Source organism: Antechinus flavipes, chromosome 1 (assembly GCF_016432865.1).
Source record: "Antechinus flavipes isolate AdamAnt ecotype Samford, QLD, Australia chromosome 1, AdamAnt_v2, whole genome shotgun sequence".
In the NCBI taxonomy this organism is placed as follows: Eukaryota; Metazoa; Chordata; class Mammalia; order Dasyuromorphia; family Dasyuridae; genus Antechinus; species Antechinus flavipes.
The window spans coordinates 657333252-657355502 of NC_067398.1; the positions used below are offsets into that span (position 1 = coordinate 657333252).

The 22251-nt window shown below is 38.6% G+C and overlaps 1 protein-coding gene across 1 annotated transcript in view; it reads right to left on the reverse strand.

Annotated features, from left to right (window-relative positions):
• The window catches only part of LOC127544842 (adhesion G protein-coupled receptor E1-like), a 76962-nt gene that overhangs the window by 33786 nt on the left and 20925 nt on the right, over nt 1–22251 (reverse strand). Inside the window, exons 5-8 of the mRNA XM_051971694.1 lie at nt 19437–19592; nt 12567–12701; nt 8287–8442; nt 1319–1453 (exon numbers count right to left, since the gene is read on the reverse strand). Of these exons, the coding sequence (XP_051827654.1) occupies nt 1319–1453; nt 8287–8442; nt 12567–12701; nt 19437–19592 (582 nt within the window). The remainder of the gene's footprint in view (nt 1–1318; nt 1454–8286; nt 8443–12566; nt 12702–19436; nt 19593–22251) is intronic.

Consider the following 22251-nt stretch of genomic DNA (forward strand, 5'->3'; position numbering starts at 1 on the left):
TAGAGTTTTCTCAAGCACACCCATGATCATTCAAAAGAATTAAGCATAATCATCCACACTGGAAAAACAAAGTGAAGCAAGAATGCACATTTTACATATTAAAAAGGCAGTCTGATCGTGAATAGAGAGATGACCTTGGAGTTAGTCTACCACTACATTTAACTTTGAGCTAGCACTGAAACTGAGCAAAAGAGGAGAACCTTTGGCGAAATGGTGCAGCATTTTCAGTGATCCTAGGATCATAGTTTTAAAAACTAGAAAGGACTTTGAAAGTTATTGAGTACAACCACTTCATTTTACAATTAGAAAACTGAGGCACAATATTAGACACAAAGTGGCAGAGCAAGGATTAGAATTCGACAGCTGAGGGCAGTGACTCAGATTTATAATCCCACATAATCTGCCAGGAAGATGGAAGCTAGTGGATTTCAAGCTCAGGAATTCTGAGTTACAATTAACTAAGAAGTCTGAGTGTCCACACTAAGTCTAGCACTAATAAGTTGAGTCCCGAGATAGAGGGACCCACCTGATTGACTAAGGAGGGACAAACCAGATCAAGTAAAAAATGAAACATCTAAAAAGGGATATTGACCCCGTGAGTAGCAACTGAACTTCCAGTCTGGCTAAGATTGGAAAATCTAGTCTTTTTAAAAATTAGATTAATTTTTAAAAATTTTTAAAAAAAAAGAAATTCTCATGACTTCAAATCCATCCTTCTTTCTCTTGTCTCATGCTGTGTCTCAGGATACTCACTGTCATAAAGACCCATAATTTTATACTTATATTCTCCTCAGTGATACAATATGATGGACAATCATGAAACATCCCAGTCTTAGAGGAATTCACATTACAACTTATCCTAAGACTAATGGAAGAATGTAGAGTGTATTTTAAAAAAATGAGTCAATCATTGCACAAGAACGAGGGATAAAGGATTTTACTATTATATTATATTATTATAAGCATTCAAATATTTTGTGATTACCTGAAAAACAAAAGTTTAAAAAAATCAATGGGAAATTCTCTAGTGGACTGAATGACACCTCTGTGGAGAATTCATAGGATGCTACCAGAGTGATTTGGGATTTGAAAGTATAAAAGGGATGTGATCCATACAGCAAACTGAGAGAGAAACAGAGAGTGGGAAAGAGGGACACTGACAGAGGGAGAGACAGACAGACAGACAGATGGAGAGAAGGGGAAGCTAACTAACCATCTAAATAGAGCCAGGTTCAAATTCTTTCATTTCTAGATCTTATTAACATAATATTAAAACCTGACTAACATTTTATAGAAATCCCCATTCATCCCTCCTCACCTTGGCACTCCATTCTGTTATCATTACTTTTCATCATTAAAAAACCACGTTTGCAGTTACAAATGTAGCTTCCTGGGGTGTTGATACAGATGGAATATGGTGGGCACACCGTGGAATCTGCACACTCATCCTGATCTGGAATAAAGATTATATCACAGGTGGAATATGAGTAGTATAATGAAACCCCCTCATTGAATCAATAAATATTAATTCAATGCTTATTATGTAGCAGGCACTGTACTAAACACTGAAGATAGGAGAATTAAAAAAACTCTTCCCTTAGGAGCTCACAGTCTAATTAGGGAGACAACACTCAAAAAAATATGTAGAGACCAGTTATATTCGGGATAAATAGGAAATAATTCAAAGAAGGAAGTTGTTGAAATGAAGAGGATTGGGGAACATATTCAGTAAAAGATGGAATTTTATCTGGAACTTGAAGTAAATCAGAGAAGTTAGGAGGCAAAGATGAGAAGGGAGAGCATTCCAGATAAGAGAACAGGCAGTGAAATGCCCTGAGATGAAGAGGCAGCTGATTGGTATAACCTTTCTCAGCCTCAGTTTCTCAAGTGTAAATGAGTATAATAATATCACCTACCTTCCAGGGTTATTGTGAGAATCAAATGAGATAGTGTTTACAAAGGGCTTTGCAAATCTTAAGTGCTATATCAATTCTCACAATTCTTACTTTGTCCTGATAATTATATTGAAGTTAGTACTACCATATGTCCCAGTAGACTGAAATTCCTCTCAGTACGAAAATTATCTCTCACACTTGTCTGGATACTCTCCCAAACACTTGCACACAACTGGTCACATAGTTGGCACTCAGGTAGGAATCATTTTGATGATAAATAATAAGAGACTTCTGGGTCATATAAACAACAACACGGTGAAATGTAGACAGTTTCTCCAACTCTCACAATTTCTCCAAGTTGCCCACAATAGAATTGATATATAGGAGTAATAATTATAATAATATGCAGTTATAGAGCACTTTAAGGCTTGCAAAAACATAATAAATGTTTTCTAATTTGATCCTCACATCAATTTTGTGAAACATATACTATTACTATTCCAATATTAGAGATATGAAGATTAAGGTTGAAAAAGGTTATTCTCATAGTCTCAAACCAAGTTAAGCAGGATTTGAATTCAGATTTTCTCCACTTCAAGGCCAATGTTCTATCCACTACATTACCCAGCTACTGAATAAATAAATAAATAAATAAAATCCAAGAAACTTCCAAACTAATAATGGCTGAGTTTCTCCTGTACCTTCTCCTGAGCTGGCACCACAGGTAGAGTTTTACCTGCCCAGATACTGATCTACTTGGAACTGGGACTCTAAAGATGGAAACTTTGTGAAAATACAACTGCCTCAACACAGAAAGTAAATTTGGTCAAAATTTACACCAAGGTAAATGGGCATATGGAAATCAAAGTATTCACAGAGAAGTTACTATCTCTCTAAGGTGCCAAGAAGGAAACCCAGAACCTGGGTCTCTGAGTTGGAAACAATTTAGAGGTCACCCGATCTGACCTAGATCGGAGCAAGATTACCCTCTAATAAATGGTCATCAGCATCTCCTGAAAAACCTCAAGTAATGGGGAACTCAGGACTCCTCAGGAGCCTGCTGCAGTGCTGGAGAGCTCCTTAGACTGAGCTGAAAATTGCCTTTCTGCACCTTCTCTGCCTGCCTCTCACCCTCTGTTTCTACTTTTTCCTTCTAGAACCAATCAGACCAGTTCAAATTCTTCTTTCCCATGTGACCCTGGAAGACTTTGAAATCTCTGACCATATTTCTTTCCATCTCTTCTTAGACACTTTTCCAGAATCAGCAACTGCTTCTAAACCACAGATGCCTTTCTGCCTGAGAGTTTCTGGGCTGAGAAGATCATCTTTGTTGACTTTTAAAGCCCTTCTTAATCCACCTGGATCCTTCCCACTTTTCCAGTTTTCCTATCCTTTACTCTACTTTCCATGCACTGGAGTATCTGCTGACATTAGCTTCCTAATGCAAAGCACTCACTCTCCCCATTCTCTGCCTTTTTACTGGCTGTTCTCCGTAACTAGAATGTTCTCCCTCATCTCCACCTAATGTCTACTTCCAAAACTCAACTCCTCTACCAGATTCCTGTCCCCCACGCTTCACATCCACAAGACCCTTACCTCTGAGATACCTTCTAAATACTCTGTATGTATCTACTTATTTAGCTGTTGTCTCTCCCATTAGACTGTGAGCTCTTGTGGACCAGAGACCACATTTTTGCCTTTGTTTGTATCCTCAGCATTTAGTAGTGTTCCTGGTACATAGTAGTTACTTAATAAATGCCTTTTGACTTGACTTCTCCCCAGACAAGCTTGTATCACCCACCAGGCCCTGTCTGTCTCTCTTAGAAGCAGGTTTCTGCCCATGAAGCCTCAGCATCTCCTGGCTTGTCCACATGATAAATCTGGGTTAGGTTAACCAAGGGTCTACACCCACTCCCACCTACCCCCCATTCCCAGTTCCACCGTCTCTCACCTTCACATTTCTCATTTGGGTCAGTGAAGATTCGCTCTCCAAAAGCCAGTGCAAATCCAAGGTTACAGGAACAGTAGTAATGCTTTCCTGTATCTATGCACCTTGAATTATTAGGGCAGGTCATGGGGTCCAGACAGTTGTTGGATGTTGGAAAAAGTGGAGGGCCTAGATCTAGGAAACCCATGAGACATTCAGATGCAGGTAGGTTACATGGGGCTCTCCAAACTTAAGTGTGCTAGAGAGGGGACTGTGGGAACTGAGTATGGATCACAACATAACATTTTAACTCTTTTCATTGTTGTTTGCATTTTGTTTTCTTTCTTGTTTTTTTCTTTTTTGATCTGATTTTTGTTGGGCAGCAAAATAATTGTATAGCTATGTATATCTATCTCTAAGAAGGTGTTTAAATTGAAATCCTTCCTCAGGATGTGGTTGTGCTTTTAGGCCTTTTCCAAGGACAGGTATGGTCTGGCTCTGTCTTTTTTTTTTTTTTTTAATTATTATTGGTTAGAATCTTAGTGATAACTCATTGGAATTAGTAGAAACAATGCTTGAGTTTACATTTTTGAGAATTCACACATTGGCTCACACATTGGGGTTCACAAGTAAGGAAGATAAACAGTTAACTTTGTAATTTTGTGAATTCACACCTCCCATAATCCCACTCTCAGAGGAGGAATCAACCTTTGAATTCACACCTCTAAAAGAGCATAAAAAGGAGCTGAGTTAGTGAAGTCAGTCAGTTTGGAAGATTGACAGAGGGGAGCATCAGTTGGAGATTGAGAAGCCACGAGTCAGAGTTGAGCTAGAAGCAGAAGTTGGAAGAGCTAAAAAACAAGCTGCAAGAGCTCTTGGAACCAAGGATGGAAAGAGGCCTCTAAGAAAGCTAACCGGGCCCAAGGAAAGAGACAAGACTCTGAAGGAGAAAATAAACGTTTGGATTTTATCAGCTGGCTGCATTTGAGGTGATTATTGATCTGAACTGAAACTAAGACTGCCTCCAGAAAACCTTTCCAAGAAACCTGCTTATATTTTTTAAAAAGAAGAACACCACAATTATTATAATTTCAAATTTCATTAAAATTATAATTTAATGATTATAAGTCACATTCTAGAATCATTTAAAGCCTACCGAGGTTTACTTTCCTCAAATTAATGAAGTAATTATTTCATTAGAATCATGTCATCATAGTATTGGGGGAAAACTTATAGGTCATTGAGTCTAACAGGACCTGAATAGGAATCTCTTAAAGCATCCCTGAGAAGTGCTGAATACAGCCTTTACTTGAGGACTTCCTGAGGGATGAAGAACTCATTACTTTATGAGGGATCCCTCAGTTCCTCCTGCTTTTAAAAAAAAATATATCTTTATTATTTTTCAAAATATATGCAAAGATACTTTTCAACATTCACCCTTGTAAAACCTCGACTCCCAAATGTTTCTCCCTTTCTCTCTACTTCCTTCCCTCCTCTAGACAATATGTAATTGAATATAGATTAAATATGAAATTCTTCTAAACATATTTTCACATTTATCTTGAAGAACAAGAAAAATCAGATCAAAAAGGGAAAAATGAAAAGAAAATAATAAGCAAACAACATCAACAAAGTTGAAAATCCTATATTTTGATCCACATTTCGTCCCCATAGACCTCTTTTTGGATGTGGATGGCTTTCTCCATCACTAGCCTATTGAATTTCTGGCCCCTTCTTAAAGGGCATATTGGAACAGAAAGCTCAGGTTGGTTCCTTATGATCCACACCCCAGGAGCTCTTCTACAGATGAATGTCCACTTAGTGAACTTTTAAAGAAGAAACTAGGTCTGCTCTCACTGTCTTCTCCCCTTCTCAGTGTGTGGATTGGCAATACATTTGACTCTATTCCCTCATCCTTCCCAAGAGAAGCTAAGGTAGCTACATGCTTGGAGCAGTAGGTCTGAGACTAGATTTCAACTGCCATTTCTGCTCTGTATTTCTTTGTGCTGAGAGTTGTTTCTGCTATTATTTAAATCATGAGATCAAGAGATACAGAGTCATCTAATTGACTGTAAGTTGCCTGGCAGGTAATATTCCCTGCAACTAAACCCTTCAGAGAAGAAAAGATGATCCCTGCCAAAGGGGTGAGTCATACATGTCTGGCTGACAAGGAAATATAGACCTTGACTTGCTGTTCAAATACTTCAGATCCATGGTGAATGTGAAACACCTATTAAATCCTAAAGGTCTCCTGAAAGACTCCTTTCTGCCTTCTTGTAGAGGATAATGGAAATTATAATTTCATATTTTATATGTTTGTGAGTGTGTGCTTATGAGACTTTTGTATTTTAATCATCTTTTTGTGATGGAAGAAATAAATAACTCTCCTGTATGAGTTATCTACTTTCTGCTCTTTGAGGAATTTTCCTAGAAGGATCTCAGTTACAATACTTTTAGGAAATCCCTTTGGGAAAATCCCTAGACGTGAATCATACCCTAGCTTTGTTATAGAGATTTTTTTTTGTAGTTGTATTCTGAGTGGGAGTGGAACGAGTCAAATGATGTGCTGAAAGCCTCTCATACATGGGCATGGGAATGCATGCTCTTCCTTTCCTAAAGTCGTTCTCTGATGACTTTCCAAGACATAGAGGTCACTCGTAGCTTTGCAAAGGCTATACCAAGAAACCACAAGCTTTGGCAGATGCTGCCAACTCTGGAAGATATTCAGATGGGTTTAGTAATTTCCTGAGGATTAGTCTAGCTAAGGGCAGAGAACATTATCATCAAGTAATTTACTACCAAGTAATAGACTGGGGGTAGGGGAGAGGGGGAAGGTCTACAGCAATTTAGGAAGCTGTCTATGAAGGCAGTAATATGAAGCTCACATAAAAATAGGGATCGATAAGTATCCCTATTCTCCACATATTGACTTAGTTTGTAAAGGTAATGTTTTCTGTTTTATTTTATTTTTATTTATTTTGTTGAATATTTCCCAGGTATATTTTAATCAGCTTCTGGCTACTCTCAGGCATGTTCTGCCACAAGCAGCCCAAATGTGCCATGACACATCTATGTATCATGGCATCTGCATTGGCAGTATCATGCAAGCCTCATGGATCTCCAGCGGGTAAACACCAGAGAAATCACCTACCACAGCTCCTTTGTTTTACAGGCAGAGATATTCTGGAGGTAGAGTAGCTAACCATAGCTAATTGTTCAAATTTCAGTGCAAATGCTACAAATCAGGACTTGACTAATTATTTTGTTGGTGGTCTACACTTAAGAAAATGTTGGCAAAAGTGTTAATTGTACAGTTTAAACTTAAAGCGTGCCATCCCTACAATCTTTTTTTGGAAAGCTGATTGCTTTTTCCTTTTTTTTGTTTCTTTCTAAATTAATTAATTAATTTTTAATATACATTGCTTTATAATTGTATTGGGAGAGAAAAATCAGAACAAAAGGGAAAAACCATGGGAGAGAATAAAAAACAGAAAAAAGAAGTGAACATAGTTTGTGTTGATTTACATTTACTCTCCATAGTCCTTTTTCTGGATGCAGATGGCATTTTCTGTCCAAAATCTGTGGGGATTACTTTGGACAGAAAGTTGATTGTTAAACATTTACAAGTATACCTTTTTACATGGAATAATCTATTACAATATAATCCTGGAATTTAGAGGGACGGTATTTCCTTTAATTAATGTTACTTCCTTCAGTCCATTTTGATGCCAAAATAATCTGGATTAGTTGGATTTGTGAGGATGATGAAACAAGAGCAGCATCAGGAAACTGCAGTAAATGGAGGAAAAAGAAATAGCAGCTAGGCAACAACACGGGCAAGAATATGCCTTCCTGGGAGCTGTGTTATATTTTTGGCAGTTAAGCAGGATCCATGAGGGTGCCCAAAGAATTAACCTTTGCAATATTTAAGAAGTACTAAAAAGATTAATTGTTCAATCGATTAATTAATTGTTAAATCAATTTTACAACTGAAAGCAAAGAGAAAAAATATATCAAGATTTTTCTAATCACACAAAATAGGTGTTTTAGTGAAAGAAAGAAGTCATGAGAGTATCTGAACCTAAATGATCTGATTCCAAATTCTGTCTCGTTCTGTGTCACCTTCTTTTCTGTGTCACCTTGTCTTTCTGAAGACAAGGACCATCTCCCACATTTGTTTGTAAACTTTCATGAGGTTTCTCAGAGAGAAGGCACTCCAGAGATAAAACATTATTTTTAAAGTGAATAAATAAATGAACCCAAGAAAGCTGCAAGATAGATCTTATCTTACTGCTCCTGGGATTTTCATCTTGAGAGTTCCTAAAGGTGACGTCAACACGGCAGGTACAGTCATAACTCCCTGGGCTATCCCAACAAGTATAATTCTAGGGTCAGGCTGTTTCAAGGCCAGCTGAGACAATCCTAGACACCAGATCAGGTCATCAGTGGCACCATGAGTGTTACCTGTACATTGGAAAGGCCCTGTCTTTCCAGGGATCCAAGAGTTTCCACTGGGAGAAGAGAATCCAGACAAACAGCTGCATGTATAACTTCCAATGGTGTTGGTGCATTTGGTATTGGGACCACAACGATGGGGATTCTCAGAACATTCATCCACATCTAAATAGAAGAAGAATGTAGTCAAAAGAGTTGCCCAGACCAAGGTTGCCAAGGTTATTGTTGTAAATGGGAAACAAAGCATTTTGTTTTTCAGTCATTTCTATAATATCTGATTGTAGATGATCCCATTTGGGGTTTTCTTGGCAAAGATACTAAAGTTTTTTGCCATTTCCTTCTTCAGGTGGTTTTATAGATGAGGAAACTGAACCAAACAAAGGGAAGTGACTTGCCCAGGATCATACAGCTAATGAGTGTCTGAGGTCAAATTCAACCTGAGGAAGATGAGTCTTCCTGACTCTAGACTAATACTCTATCCCCTGTGCCATCTATCAAAGCATTTGCTGAAAAGTTAGTATTGGAAATCCCAGAAGAAGTCAGGATTTCTAGATTGGAAGAGACCTCAAAGGTTCTCTAATGCAATCTAGACCAAAGCAGGAATCCCTTTCATTTCCCAACAAGTGGTCATCCAGATACTGTTGAGAGATCTTGGATGATGGAGAAATCAGTGACTCCTATACTAGCACATTTATTTCTGAAGAGCCAAATTGTAAGGAAGATATTTTTGAAGTATATGTCCTTTAAGACTAAAGGAAATTTGCAGCCATAATGGGCATATTACAAAGAAGAAAACATACTTCCAATTCCAACTATATTTAGAATTTAATAAAGATAGAGACACTTGTGGTATGAATGAATCTTTTCATACTTTATACAGGATGTGAAGCTTTGAAGAAGTCATTTTCACGAAAAGGGAGAGAGGGAAACAAGAGAAAAAAGAGAAGAGACAGAGACAAGAATGAGAAAGAGAGAGAGAGAGACAAAGAGAAAGAGAGAAGAGAGAGACTGACACTGAGACAGAGAGAAAGAGACAGAGAAAGAGAAAAGAGAGAGAGAGAGAGAGAGAGAAAAGAGAGAGACTGACAGAGAGACAGAGAGAGACCTTCAGAGAGAGAGAGAGAGAGAGAGAGAGAGAGAGAGAGAGAGAGAGAGAGAGAGAGATGTGTCTCAAAAGCACAGATAATCTCTGTATCTTTTTTGAAGTCCTTCTTTTGCATATACTAATAGGAAAACCTTGGAATTTTGTTTATTTGCTTTTAATGGAAACACTGGTGATTATCAGACAAACAATGATTGCCTGATTATAGTCTAGTCTGAAGAGATAAAGATTGGGGAAAGGTTCTGGATGATTACCCCAAGTTAGGGGGAGCTCTGTCACCAAGGAGACCTAGTCCCAAAGCAGGAAGAGTTGTCAAGAGAAAAAACTAAACTTCAGTTCTCCCATGTACTAGTGGTAGTTGGTTGGTCATTGTCCTTTATTTAAAAGAATCCAAATGACATCACTAAGGTGGAGTCCAGTTGTGACTGATCAGACCAATAGGAGCTTGGAAGACTCTACTACACATTGAGCACAGATAGTGTACAGAAACATTTGGAGTGGAGATGTCTCTAAATCTGCACATCTCACTTTCCTTTTAAAGCACTGCAATTCTGCTTTGCTCCTACAGTAGGTGACCTGTCCATCAGGATTGAGATCTCTGCAGTGTTTGAATACTTGGCAGTTTAACTGAAAAAGGACCTTAATGTCCGGCACCTTAACCAGCCAAGTGATCTCCATATAAGCAATAACTCTCAGAAAAGGTCTTTCTAGAAGAACACAGCAGAGCCCCAGCCAAGGATTAGCTCTGGGGTTGGGCTCATCAAAGGGCAACGTCAGTGTGAGAAATAGATGGGCATTTATTTGGTTTCCACACTTATGAAGGTTGAATCAGAGAAATGGGACTTGAATTAGAGGACTGAAACTCACAAGCACATGGAGGTTGTTCAGGGGGACAAGTTATTTCCCCTAAAAGAATGTAAGAATGTAAACCCCTTAGGGTCAGGGATTGGAGGTTGCAATCAGGGATGGCAGCCTGAGATTGGAAAAGAATGTTTTGTTCTTTGCTCCTAGCTTTCCACTGTTATCTTCCCCCCTAGAATGGAATCTCCTTGGGAGCAGGGACGGAACTGAATGGGAAACACTGCTTTTTTAAGTGTTTGATACCTTCCGATTTTCTTACTTCACATTTTTAGGAAGGGCCCTTTGGAAATCCCAGCCACTGGAGAAAGGAACCAGGGGATTGGGGAAGGGAACTTGCATTATGGGACTGCCCCTTGCTTATGTATGTGTGTCTCTGTCTCGAACCATGCTTTGTGTTTCAGAGACTGTGCACCCTTTCTCCTGAGAAAAAAATAAACTTTTTCTTGCACTTAAACACGGACTCCTGATTCATTGTGTTAGTGGTCACTACATCCCATACATCCAGGAAGTTCATTGGAACCACCATAACATATGAAGAGATGCCCAGCTGAGAAACCCACACAGTACAGACCCTTGAACTTATGAATTGCCTTAGCCACATATATTGCATCCATAGGTACTTTCCCACCACCTCTCATTCCCTTTATCCCTATGGACATGGCATCTATTTTTGAACGAATGCGCTCCAGATTTTTCAAGGGAGTTGTACTTTGTAACTCCTAAATGCAAAGCCAAAGCAAATGGCCTTACTAAGGCAAATCAGTCAGGTACCTTTGTTTATTCATCTGAAAAATGGGCTGGAGAAGGAAAGGGTAAATCACTCCACTATCTTTGCCAAGAAGACCCCAAATGGGCTCACACAAAGTCGGACACCATTGAAATTCAGTCTACTAACTGATAGTTCATTTTGATGACAGTGGAATTTTGTTCTCCAACATTAGAGTTTTCTCAAGCACACCCATGATCATTCAAAAGAATTAAGCATAATCATCCACACTGGAAAAACAAAGTGAAGCAAGAATGCACATTTTACATAGTAAAAAGGCAGTCTGATAGTGAATAGAGAGATGACCTTGGAGTTAGTCTACCACTACATTTAACTTTGAGCTAGCCCTGAAACTGAACAAAAGAGGAGAACCTTTGGCGAAATGGTGCAGCATGTTCAGTGATCCTAGGATCATAGTTTTAAAACTAGAAAGGACTTTGAAAGTTATTGAGTACAACCACTTCATTTTATAGTTAGAAAACTGAGGCACAATATCAGACATAAAGTTGCAGAGCGAGGATTAGAATTCAGGACAGCTGAGGTCAGTGACTCAGCTTTATAATCCCACATAATCTGCCAGAGAGGTGGAAGCTAGTGGATCTCAAGCTCAGGAGTTTTAAGTTGCAATTAACTAAGAAGACTGAGTGTCCACACTAAGTCTAGCACCAATCAGTTGAGTGCCCAGATAGAGGGACCACCTGATTGACTAAGGAGGGACAAACCAGATCAAGTCAAAAATAAAACATCTAAAAAGGGATATTGACCTCATGAGTAATAAGTGAACTTCCAGTCTGGCTGAGATCAGAAAATCCAGTCTTTTTAAAAATTAGATTAATTTTTTAAATTTAAAAAGAAAAAGAATTAAATTCTCATGACTTCAAATCCATCCTTCTTCCCTCTTGTTTCATGCTGTGTCTCAGGATATTCACTGTCATAAAGACCCATAATTTTATACTTATATTCTCCTCAGTGATACAATATGACTAACAATCAGGAAACATCCCAGTCTTAGAGGAATTCACATTACAATTTAGCCTAAGACTAATGGAAGAATGTAGAGTGTATTAAAGAAAAATGAGTTAATCATTGCCCCAGAATGAAGGATGAAGGATGTTATTATTATATTACATTATTATGAGCGTTCAAATACTTTGTGAGTAGTGAAAAATAAAAGTTTTTTTTTTAAATCAGTGGGGAATTCTCTAATGGACTGCATGACACCTCTGTGGAGAATTCATAAAATGCTACCAGAGTGATCTGGGATTTGAAAGTATAAAAGGGATGTGATCCATACTGCAAACTGAGAGAGAAACAGAGAGTGGGAAAGAGAGACACAGACAGAGGGAGAGACAGACAGACAGAGACAAAGAGAAGCAGAAAGAGACAGAGGCAGAGACAGACAGACAGATATAAGGAGAGGAGGGGAAACTAACCAACCATTTAAATAGAGCCAGGTTCAAATTCTTGCATTTCTAGATCTTATTAACATGTTAAGATCTTATTAACATAATATTAAAACTAGACTAACATTTTATAGGAATCCCCTCCATCCCTCCTCACCTTGACACTCCATTCTGTTATCATTACTTTTCATCATTAAAAAGCCACGTTTGCAGTTACAAGTGTAGTTTCCTGGGATGTTGATACAGATGGAATATGGTGGGCACACTGTGGAATCTGCACACTCATCCTGATCTGGAATAAAGAGAGAAAGTTTATATCACAGTTGAAATATGAGTAATATAATGAAACCCCTCATTGAGTCAATAAATATTAATTCAATGCTTATTATGTGATAGGCACTGTACTAAACACTGAAGATAGGAGAAAAAAAAATTTTTTCCCTTAGGAGCTCATAGTCTAATTAGGGAGACAACACGCAAAAAGATATGTAGAGACCAGTTATATTCAGGATAAATAGAAGGAAGTTGTTGAAATGAAGAGGATTAGGGAAGGTATTCAGCAGAAGATGGGATTTTATCTGGAACTTGAAGTAAGCCAGGGAAGCCAGGAAGCTCTTCTTCCTTCCTTTTTTTTTTTTTTTTTTTTTTTTTTTTTGAGGAGGGAGAGTATTCCAGATAAGAGAACAGGTAGTGAAATACCGTGAGATGGAGAGGCAGCTGATTGGTATAACCTTTCTCAGCCTCAGTTTCCTCAACTGTAAATGGGGATAATAAGAGCACCTACTTTCCAGGGTAATGAGATAGTGTTTACAAAGGGCTTTGCAAATCTTAAGTACTATATAAATTCTCACAATTCTATGTCCTGATAATTATATTGAAGTTAGTACTACCATATGTTCAAGTAGACTGAAACTCCTCTCAGTAGGAAAATTATCTCTCACACTTATCTGGATACTCTCCCAAACACTTGCACAGAACTGGTCACATAGTTGGAACTCAGGAAGGAATCATTTTGATGATAAATAATAAGAGACTTCTGGATCATATGAACAACAACATGGTAAAATGTAGACAGTTTCCCCAAATCTCACAATTTCTCCAACTTACCCACAACAGAATTGATAGATAGTAATAATAAAAATAATAGTATGCATTTATAGAGCACTTTAAAGCTTGCAAAGTACATAATATACGTTTTCTAATTTGATCCTCACATCAATTCTGTGAAATACATATGATTATTATTCCAATATATAACAAATATGAAAATTGAGGCTGAAAGAGGTTGTAAGCAGGACTTGAATTCAGGTTTTCTTCACTTCAAGTCCAATGTTCTATCCACTATATTTTACAGCTACTGAATAAATAAATGAACCCAAGAAATTTCCAAACTAATAATGTCTGAGTTTCTCCTGTACCTTCTCCTGAGCTGTCACCACAGGTAGAGTTTTACCTGCCCAGATACTGATCCACTTGGAACTGGGACTCTAAAGATGGAAACTTTGGGAAAATACAACTGCATCAACACAGAAGGTAAATTTGGTCAAAATTTACACCAAGGTAGCTGGGCTGATTGTTGCATATGGAAATCAAAGTATTCACAGAGAAGTTACTACCTCTCTAAGATGCCAAGAAGGAAATCCAACACCTGGGTCTCTGAGTTGGAAAAAATTTAGAGATCACCCGATCTGACCTAGACCGGAGCAAGACTACCCTCTAATAAATGGTCATCAGCATCTCCTGGAAACCTCAAGTAATGGGGAACTCAGGACTCCTCAGGAGCCTGCTGCAGTGCTGGAGAGCTTCTTAGACTGAGTTGAAAATTGCCTTTCTGCACCTTCTCTGCCTGCTTCTCACCCTCTGTTTCTACTTTTTCCTTCTAGGACCAATCAGACCCGTTCAAATTCTTCTTTCCCCTGTGACCCTGGAAGACTTTGAAATCTCTGACCATATTTCTTTCCATCTCTTCTAAGACACTCTTCCAGAATCAGGAACTGCTACTAAACCAAAGATGCCTTTCTGCCTGAGAGTTTCTGGGCTGAGAAGATCATCTTTGTTTGACTTTTAAAGCCCTTCTCAATCCACCTGGAGCCTTCCCACTTTTCCAGTTTTCCTATCCTTTACTCTCCATTCCATGCACTGGAGTATCTGCTGACATTAGCTTCCTAATACAAAGCACTCACTCTCCCCATTCTCTGCCTTTTTTTTTATGTTCTCTGTAACTAGAATGTTCTCCCTCAACTCCACTTAATGTCTACTTCCAAAACTCAACTCCTCTACCAGATTCCTGTCTCCCACGCTTCACATCCACAAGGCCCTTACCTCTGAGATACCTTCTAAATATTCTGTATGTTTCTACTTATTTAGCTGTTGTCTCTCCCATTATACTGTGAGCTTCTTGTGGATCATTTTTGCCTTTATTTTTTGGCATCCCCAGCACTTAGTATTATTCCTAGCCCTTAGTGAATACTTAACAAATGCCTTTTAACTTAACTTCTCCCCAGACAATCCTGTGTCAACTAGCAGGCCCTGTCTGTCTCTCTTAGGAGCAGGTTTCTGCCCATGAAGCCTCAGCATCTCCTGGCTTGTCCACATGATAAATCTAGGTTAGATTGACCAAGAGTCTGTACCCACTCCCACCTACCCCCCATTCCCAGTTCCACCATCTCTCGCCTTCACATTTCTCATTTGGGTCAGTGAAAATTTGGTCTCCAGAGGCCAGAGCAAATTCAGGGTTACAGGAACAGTAGTAATGCTTTCCTGTATCTATGCACCTTGAATTATTAAGGCAGGTCATGGGGTCCAGACAGTTGCTGGATATTGGAAAAAGTGGAGGGCCTAGATCCAGGAAACCCATGAGACACTCAGATGCAGGTAGGTTACATGGGGATCTCCACATTTAAGTGTTCCAGATAGAGGACTGTGGGAACTGAGTGGATCATGATATAGCATTATCACTTTTTTGTTGTTGTTTGCTTGGATTTGGTTTTCTTTCTCATTTTTTTCCTTTTTGATCTGATTTTTTCTTGGGCAGCAAAATAATTGTGTAGCTATGTATACATATATTGGATTTTAACATGTTTAATATATATTGGATTATTTGCTACCTAGGGGAGGTCATGGGGGGAAGGAAGGGAAAATTTGGAACACAAGGTTTTGCAAAGGTCAATGTTGAAAAATTATCCATGCAAATGTTTTGAGAATAAAAAGTTTTCATAAAAAATTTTGTGTGGTAATTATAATAAATCACAAGTCCCATGCCTGGAATATATCATCCCTTCCTCACTTGTGATTCTTAGAATACTCAGATTCCTCTAAGATTCAGCTCAGAGATCCCATCCTCTGAGAAATCATAGCTTCCCATTGTCAATGTCCCCTCCCTCATCAAATTTACTTTCACTGACTTCACATAAGCCCAGAATTTCAGAACCAGAAAGGTCATCAATGGACTTGTAGTCCAACCTGAAGAAGAATCCCTTCTAATCCCTATCCCTAAGAAAATGTTTAAATTGAAGCCCTTCTTCAGGAGCTGGTCATGCTTTTAGGCCTTTTCCAGTGACAGATGTGCTCTGGCTCTGTCTTTTTTTTTTTTTTTAATTAATATTATAATTCCAAATTTCATTAAAATTATAATTTAATGATTATAAGTCACATTCTAGAATCGTTTAAAGCCTACCGAGGTTTACTTTCCTCAAATTAATGAAGTAATTATTTCATTAGAATCATGTCATCACAGTATTGGGGGAAAACTTATAGGCCATTGAGTCTAACAGGACCTGAATAGGAATCTCTTAAAGCATTCCTGACAAGTGCTGGATCAGCCTTTGCTTGAGGACTTCCTGAGGGATGAAGAACTCATTACTTTATGAGGCATCCCTCAGTTCCCCCTGCTTTAAAAAAACAAATAATATCTTTATTATTTTTCAAAATATATGCAGATACTTTTCAACATTCACCCTTGTAAAACCTTGAGTCCCAAATGTTTCTCCCTTCCTCTCTACTTCCTCCCCTCCTCTAGACAATATATAATTCAAAATAGATTAAACATGCAATTCTTCTAAACATATTTCCACATTTATCATGATGAACAAGAAAAATCAGATCAAAAAGGGAAAAATGAGAAGAAAATAACAAGCAAGCAAACATCAAAAAAGTTGAAAATCCTATATTTTGATCCACATTTCGTCCCCATAGACCTCTCTTTGGATGTGGATGGCTTTCTCCATCACTAGCCTATTGAATTTCTGGCCCCTTCTTAAAGGGCATATCGGAACAGAAGGCTCAGGTTGGTTCCTTATGATCCACACCCCAGGAGCTCTTTTGCAGACGAATGTCCACTTAGTGAGCTTTGAAAGAAGAAAGTAGGTCTGCTCTCACTGTCTTCTCCCCTTCTCAGTGTGTGGATTGGCAATACATTTGACTCTATTCCTTCATCCTTCCCAAGAGAAGCTAAGGTAGCTACATGCTTGGAGCAGTAGGTCTGGGACTATATTTCACTGTCATTTCTGCTCTGTATTTCTTTCTTTGTGCTGAGAGAGTTGTTTCTGGTATTATTTAAATCATGTGCTCAAGAGATACAGAGTCATCTAATTGACTGGAAGTTGCCTGGCAGGTAATATTTCCTGCAACTAAACCCTTTTGAGAAGAAAAGATAATCTCTGCCAAAGGGGTGAGTCATACATGTCTGGCTGACAAGGAAATATAGACCTTGACTTGCTGTTCAAATACTTCAGATCCATGGTGAGTATGAAACACCTATTAAATCCTAAAGGTCTCCTGAAAGACTCCTTGCTGCCTTCTTGTAGAGGATAATGGAAATTACAATTTCATATTTTATATGTTTGTGAGTGTGTGCTTATGAGACTTTTGTATTTTAATCATCTTTTTGTGATGGAAGAAATAAATAACTCTCCTGTATGAGTTATCTACTTTCTGCTCTTTGAGGAATGTTCCTAGAAGGATCTCAGTTACAATCCTTTTAGGAAATCCCTTTGGGAAAATCCCTAGATGTGAATCATACCCTAGCTTTGTTATAGAGTTTTTTTTCCTATAGTTGTATTCTGAGTGAGAGTGGAACGAGTCAAATGATGTGCTGAAAGCCTCTCATACATGGGCATGGGAATGAATGCTCTTCCTTTCCTAAAGTCCTTCTCTGATGACTTTCCAAGACATAGAGATCACTCATAGCTTTGCAAAGGCTATACCAAGAAATCACAAATTTTGGCAGATGCTGCCAACTCTGGAAGATGTTCAGATGGGTTTAGTAAGTTCCTGAGGATTAGTCTAGCTAAGGGCAGAGAACATTATCATCAAGTAATTTACTACCAAGTAATAGCTGGGGTTGGGGGAGAGGGAGAAGGTCTACAGCAATTTAGGAAGCTGTCTATGAAGTCAGTAATATGAAGCTCAGATAAAAATGGGGATCAATAAGTATCCCTATTCTCCACATATTGACCTAGTTTGTAAAGATAATGTTTTCTGTTTTATTTTATTTTTATTTATTTTGTTGAATATTTCCCAGGTGTATTTTAATCAGCTTCTGGCTACTCTCAGGCATGTTCTGCCACAAGCAGCCCAAATGTGCCATGACACATCTATGTATCATGGCATCTGCATTGGCAGTATCATGTAAGCATCATGGATCTGCAGCGGGTAAACACCAGAGAAATCACCTACCACAGCTCCTTTGTTTTACAGGCAGAGATATTCTGGAGGTAGAGTAGCTAACCATAGCTAATTGTTCAAATTTCAGTGCAAATGCTACAAATCAGGACTAGACTAATTATTTTGCTGGTGGTCTACACTTAAGAAAATGATGGCAAAAGTGTTAATTGTACAGTTTAAAGTTAAAGTGTGCCATCCCTACAATCTTTTTTTGGAAAGCTGATTGCTTTTTCCTTTTTTTGTTTCTTTCTAAATTAATTAATTAATTTTTAATATACATTACTTTATGAATTGTGTTGGGAGAGAAAAATCAGAACAAAAGGGAAAAATCATGGGAGAGAATAAAAAAATAGAAAAAAAATAAGTGAACATAGTTTGTGTTGATTTACATTTACTCTCTATAGTCCTTTTTCTGGATGCAGATGGCATTTTCTGTCCAAAATCTATCTATTAGAATATAATCCTAGAATTTAGAGGGATGGTATTTCCTTTAATTAATGTTACTTCCTTCAGTCCATTTTGATGCCATAATAATCTGGATTAGTTGGATTTGTGAGCATGAAGAAACAAGAGCAGCACCAGGAACCTGCAGTAAATGGAGGAAAAAGAAATAGCAGCTAGGCAACAACACGGGCAAGAATATGCCCTGCTGGGAGCTGTGTTATATTTTTGGCAGTCAAGCAGGATCCATGAGGGTGCCCAAAGAATTAACCTTTGCAATATTTAAGAAGTGCTAAAAAGATTAATTATTCAATCAATTAATTAATTGTTGAATCAATTTTACAACTGAAAGCAAAGAGAAAAAATATATCAAGACTTTTCTAATCACACAAATCAGGTGTTTTAGTGAAAGAAGGAAGTCATGAGAGAACCTGAACCTAAATTCTCTGATTCCAAATTCTGTCTCTTCCTGTGTCACCTTCTTCCATCCATAGGCCAACATAATCCCAGACTCTTAAAGTATTTATTTTATTAATTCATGTTCTTCCAAGGAGATTGTAGAAAATATATCTTTTCTTTCCAGTTAATTTACAACCTCTCTGAAGACAAGGACCATCTCCCACATTTGTTTGTAAACTTTCATGAGGCTTCTCAGAGAGAAGGCACTCCAGAGATAAAACATTATTTTTAAAGTGAATAAATAAATGAACCCAAGAAAGCTGCAAGATAGGTCATATCTTACTGCTCTTGGGATTTTCATCTTGAGAGTTCCCAAAGGTGACGGTTCAAAGGTTCACTGCAGGTACAGTCACAACTCCCTGGGCTATCCCAACAAGTATAATTCTAGGGTCAGGCTGTTTCAAGGCCAGCTGAGACAATCCTAGACACCAGATCAGGTCATCAGTGGCACCATGAGTGTTACCTGTACATTGGAAAGGCCCTGTCTTTCCAGGGATCCAAGAGTTTCCACTGGGAGAAGAGAATCCAGACAAACAGCTGCATGTATAACTTCCAATGGTGTTGGTGCATTTGGTATTGGGACCACAACGATGGGGATTCTCAGAACATTCATCCACATCTAAGTAGAAGAAGAATGTAGTCAAAAGAGGTGCCGAGACCAAGGTTGCCAAAGTTATTGTTGCAAATGGGAAACAAAGCATTTTGTTGTTTAGTCATTTCTGTAATATCTGATTGTTCACAATCCCATTTGGGGTTTTCTTGGCAAGGATATTAAAGTTGTTTGCCATTTCCTTCTTCAGGTTATTTTACAGTGAGGAAACTGAGCCAAACAAAGGGAAATGACTTGTCCAGCATCATACAACTAATGAGTGTCTGAGGTCAGATTTAACCCGAGGAAGATGAGTCTTCCTGACTCTAGACTAATACTCTATCCCCTGTGCCATCTATCAAAGCATTTGCTGAAAAGTTAGTATTGGGAACCCCAGAAGAAGTCAGGATCTCTAAATTGGAAGAGACCTTAACGGCTCCCTAATGCAATCTAGACCAAAGCAGGTATCCCTTTCATAATATATCCCAACAAGTGGTCATCCAGATACTGAAAATCAGTGACTCCTATGCGAGCACATTCATTTCTGAAGAGCCAAATTGTAAGGGAGATATTTTTGAAGTATGTGTCCTTTAAGACTAAAGCAAATTTGCAGCCATAATGGGCATATTCCAAAAAAGAAAACATACCTCCAATTCCAACTATATTTAGAATTTAATAAAGATAGAGACACTTGTGGTGTGAATGAATCTTTTCATACTTTATACAGGATGTGAAGCTTTGTGGAACTCATTTTCATGTAAAGGGAGAGAGGGAAACAAGCGAAAAAAGAAAAGGAGAGACAGAGACAGAGAATGAGAAAGAGGGAAAGAAAGACAGAGAAAAAGAGAGAAGAGAGAGAGAGAGAGAGAGAGAGAGAGAGAGAGAGAAAGAGACAGAGAGAGAGAGAAGAGAGAGACAGAGAGAGATGTTAAGAGAGAAAGAGAGAGAGAGAGACACAGAGAGAGAGGTGCCTCAAAAGCACAGATCATCTCTGTATTTTTTCTGAAGTCCTTCTTTTGCATATACTAATAGGAAAACCTTGGAATTTTGTTTATTTGCTTTTAATGCAAACACTGGTGATTATCAGACAAATGGTGATTGCCTGATTATAGTCTAGTCTGAAGAGATAAAGATTGGGGAAAGGTTCTGGATGACTACCCCAAGTTAGGGGGAGCTCTGTCACCAAGGAGACCTAGTCCCAAAGCAGGAAGAGTTGTCAAGAGAAAAAAATAAACTTCAGTTCTCCCATGTATTAGTGGTAGTTGGTTGGTCATTGTCCTTTATTTAAAAGAACCCAAATGACATCACTAAGGTGGAGTCCAGTTGTGACTGATCAGACCAACAGGAGCTTGGAAGGCTCTACCACACATCCAGCACAGATAGTGCACAGAAACATTTGGAGTGGAGATGTCTCTAAATCTGCACATCTCACTTTCCTTTTAAAGCACTGCAATTCTGCTTTGCTCCTACAGTAGGTGACTGTCCATGAGGGTTGAGATCTCTGCAGTAGTGGTTGAATACTTGGCAGTTTAACTGAAAAAGGACCTTAATGTCCGATATCTTAACCAGCCAAGTGATCTTCATATAAGTGATAACTCTTAGAATCCAGGCCTTAAATATGCTTTTCTCTATCCTGGATTAAAAGTATTTCTAGAAGAATACAGCAGAGCCCCAGCCAAGGATCAGCTCTGGGTTTGGGCTTATCAAAGGGCAAAGTCAGTGTGAGAAATAGATGGGCATTTGTTTGGTTTCCACACTTATGAAGGTTGAATCGGAGAAATGGGACTTGAATTGGAGGACTGAAACCCACAGGGACATGGAGGGTATTCAGGGTGACAAGTTATCTCCCCTAAAAGAATGTACGAATATAAACTCCTTAGGGTCAGGGATTGAATTTCCCAATCAGGGATGGCAGCCTGAGATTGGAAAAGAATGCTTTGTTTTTTGCTCCTAGCTTTCCAGGTTATCTTCCCCTCTAGAATGGAATCTCCTTGGGAGCTGGGACTGGACTGAATGGGAAACACTGCTCTTTTAGGCATTTGATACCTTCTGATTTTCTTGCCTCACATTTTCAGGAAGGGCACATTGGAAATCCCAGCCACTGGGGAAAGGAGCCAGGGGATTGGGAAAGGGAGCTTGCATTATGGGACTGCCCCTTGCTTATGTATATGTCTCTGTCTTGAACCATGCTTTGTGTTTCAGAGACTGTGCACCCTTTCTCCTGAGAAAAAAATAAATTTTTTCCTGCACTTAAACACGGACTCCTGATTCATTGTGTTAGTGGTCACTACATCCCACACACCCAGGAAGTTCATTGGAACCCCCATAACATATGAAGAGATGCCCAGCTGAGAAACCCCCACACTACAGACCCCTGAAATTATGAGTTGCCTTAGCCACATATATTGCATCAATAGGTACCTTCCCACTACCTCACTTCAAGATCATTCCCTTTATCCCTAAGGACATGGAGTCTATTTTTGAATGAATGCGCTCCAGATTTTTCAAGGGAGTTGTACTTTGTAACTCCTAAATGCAAAGCCATAGTAAGCCAAATCAGTCAGGTGCTTTTGTTTATTCATCTGAAAAATATGCTGGAGAAGGAAAGGGTAAATCACTCCACTATCTTTGCCAAGAAGACCCCAAATGGGGTCACATAAAGTCGGACACCATTGAAATTCAGTCTACT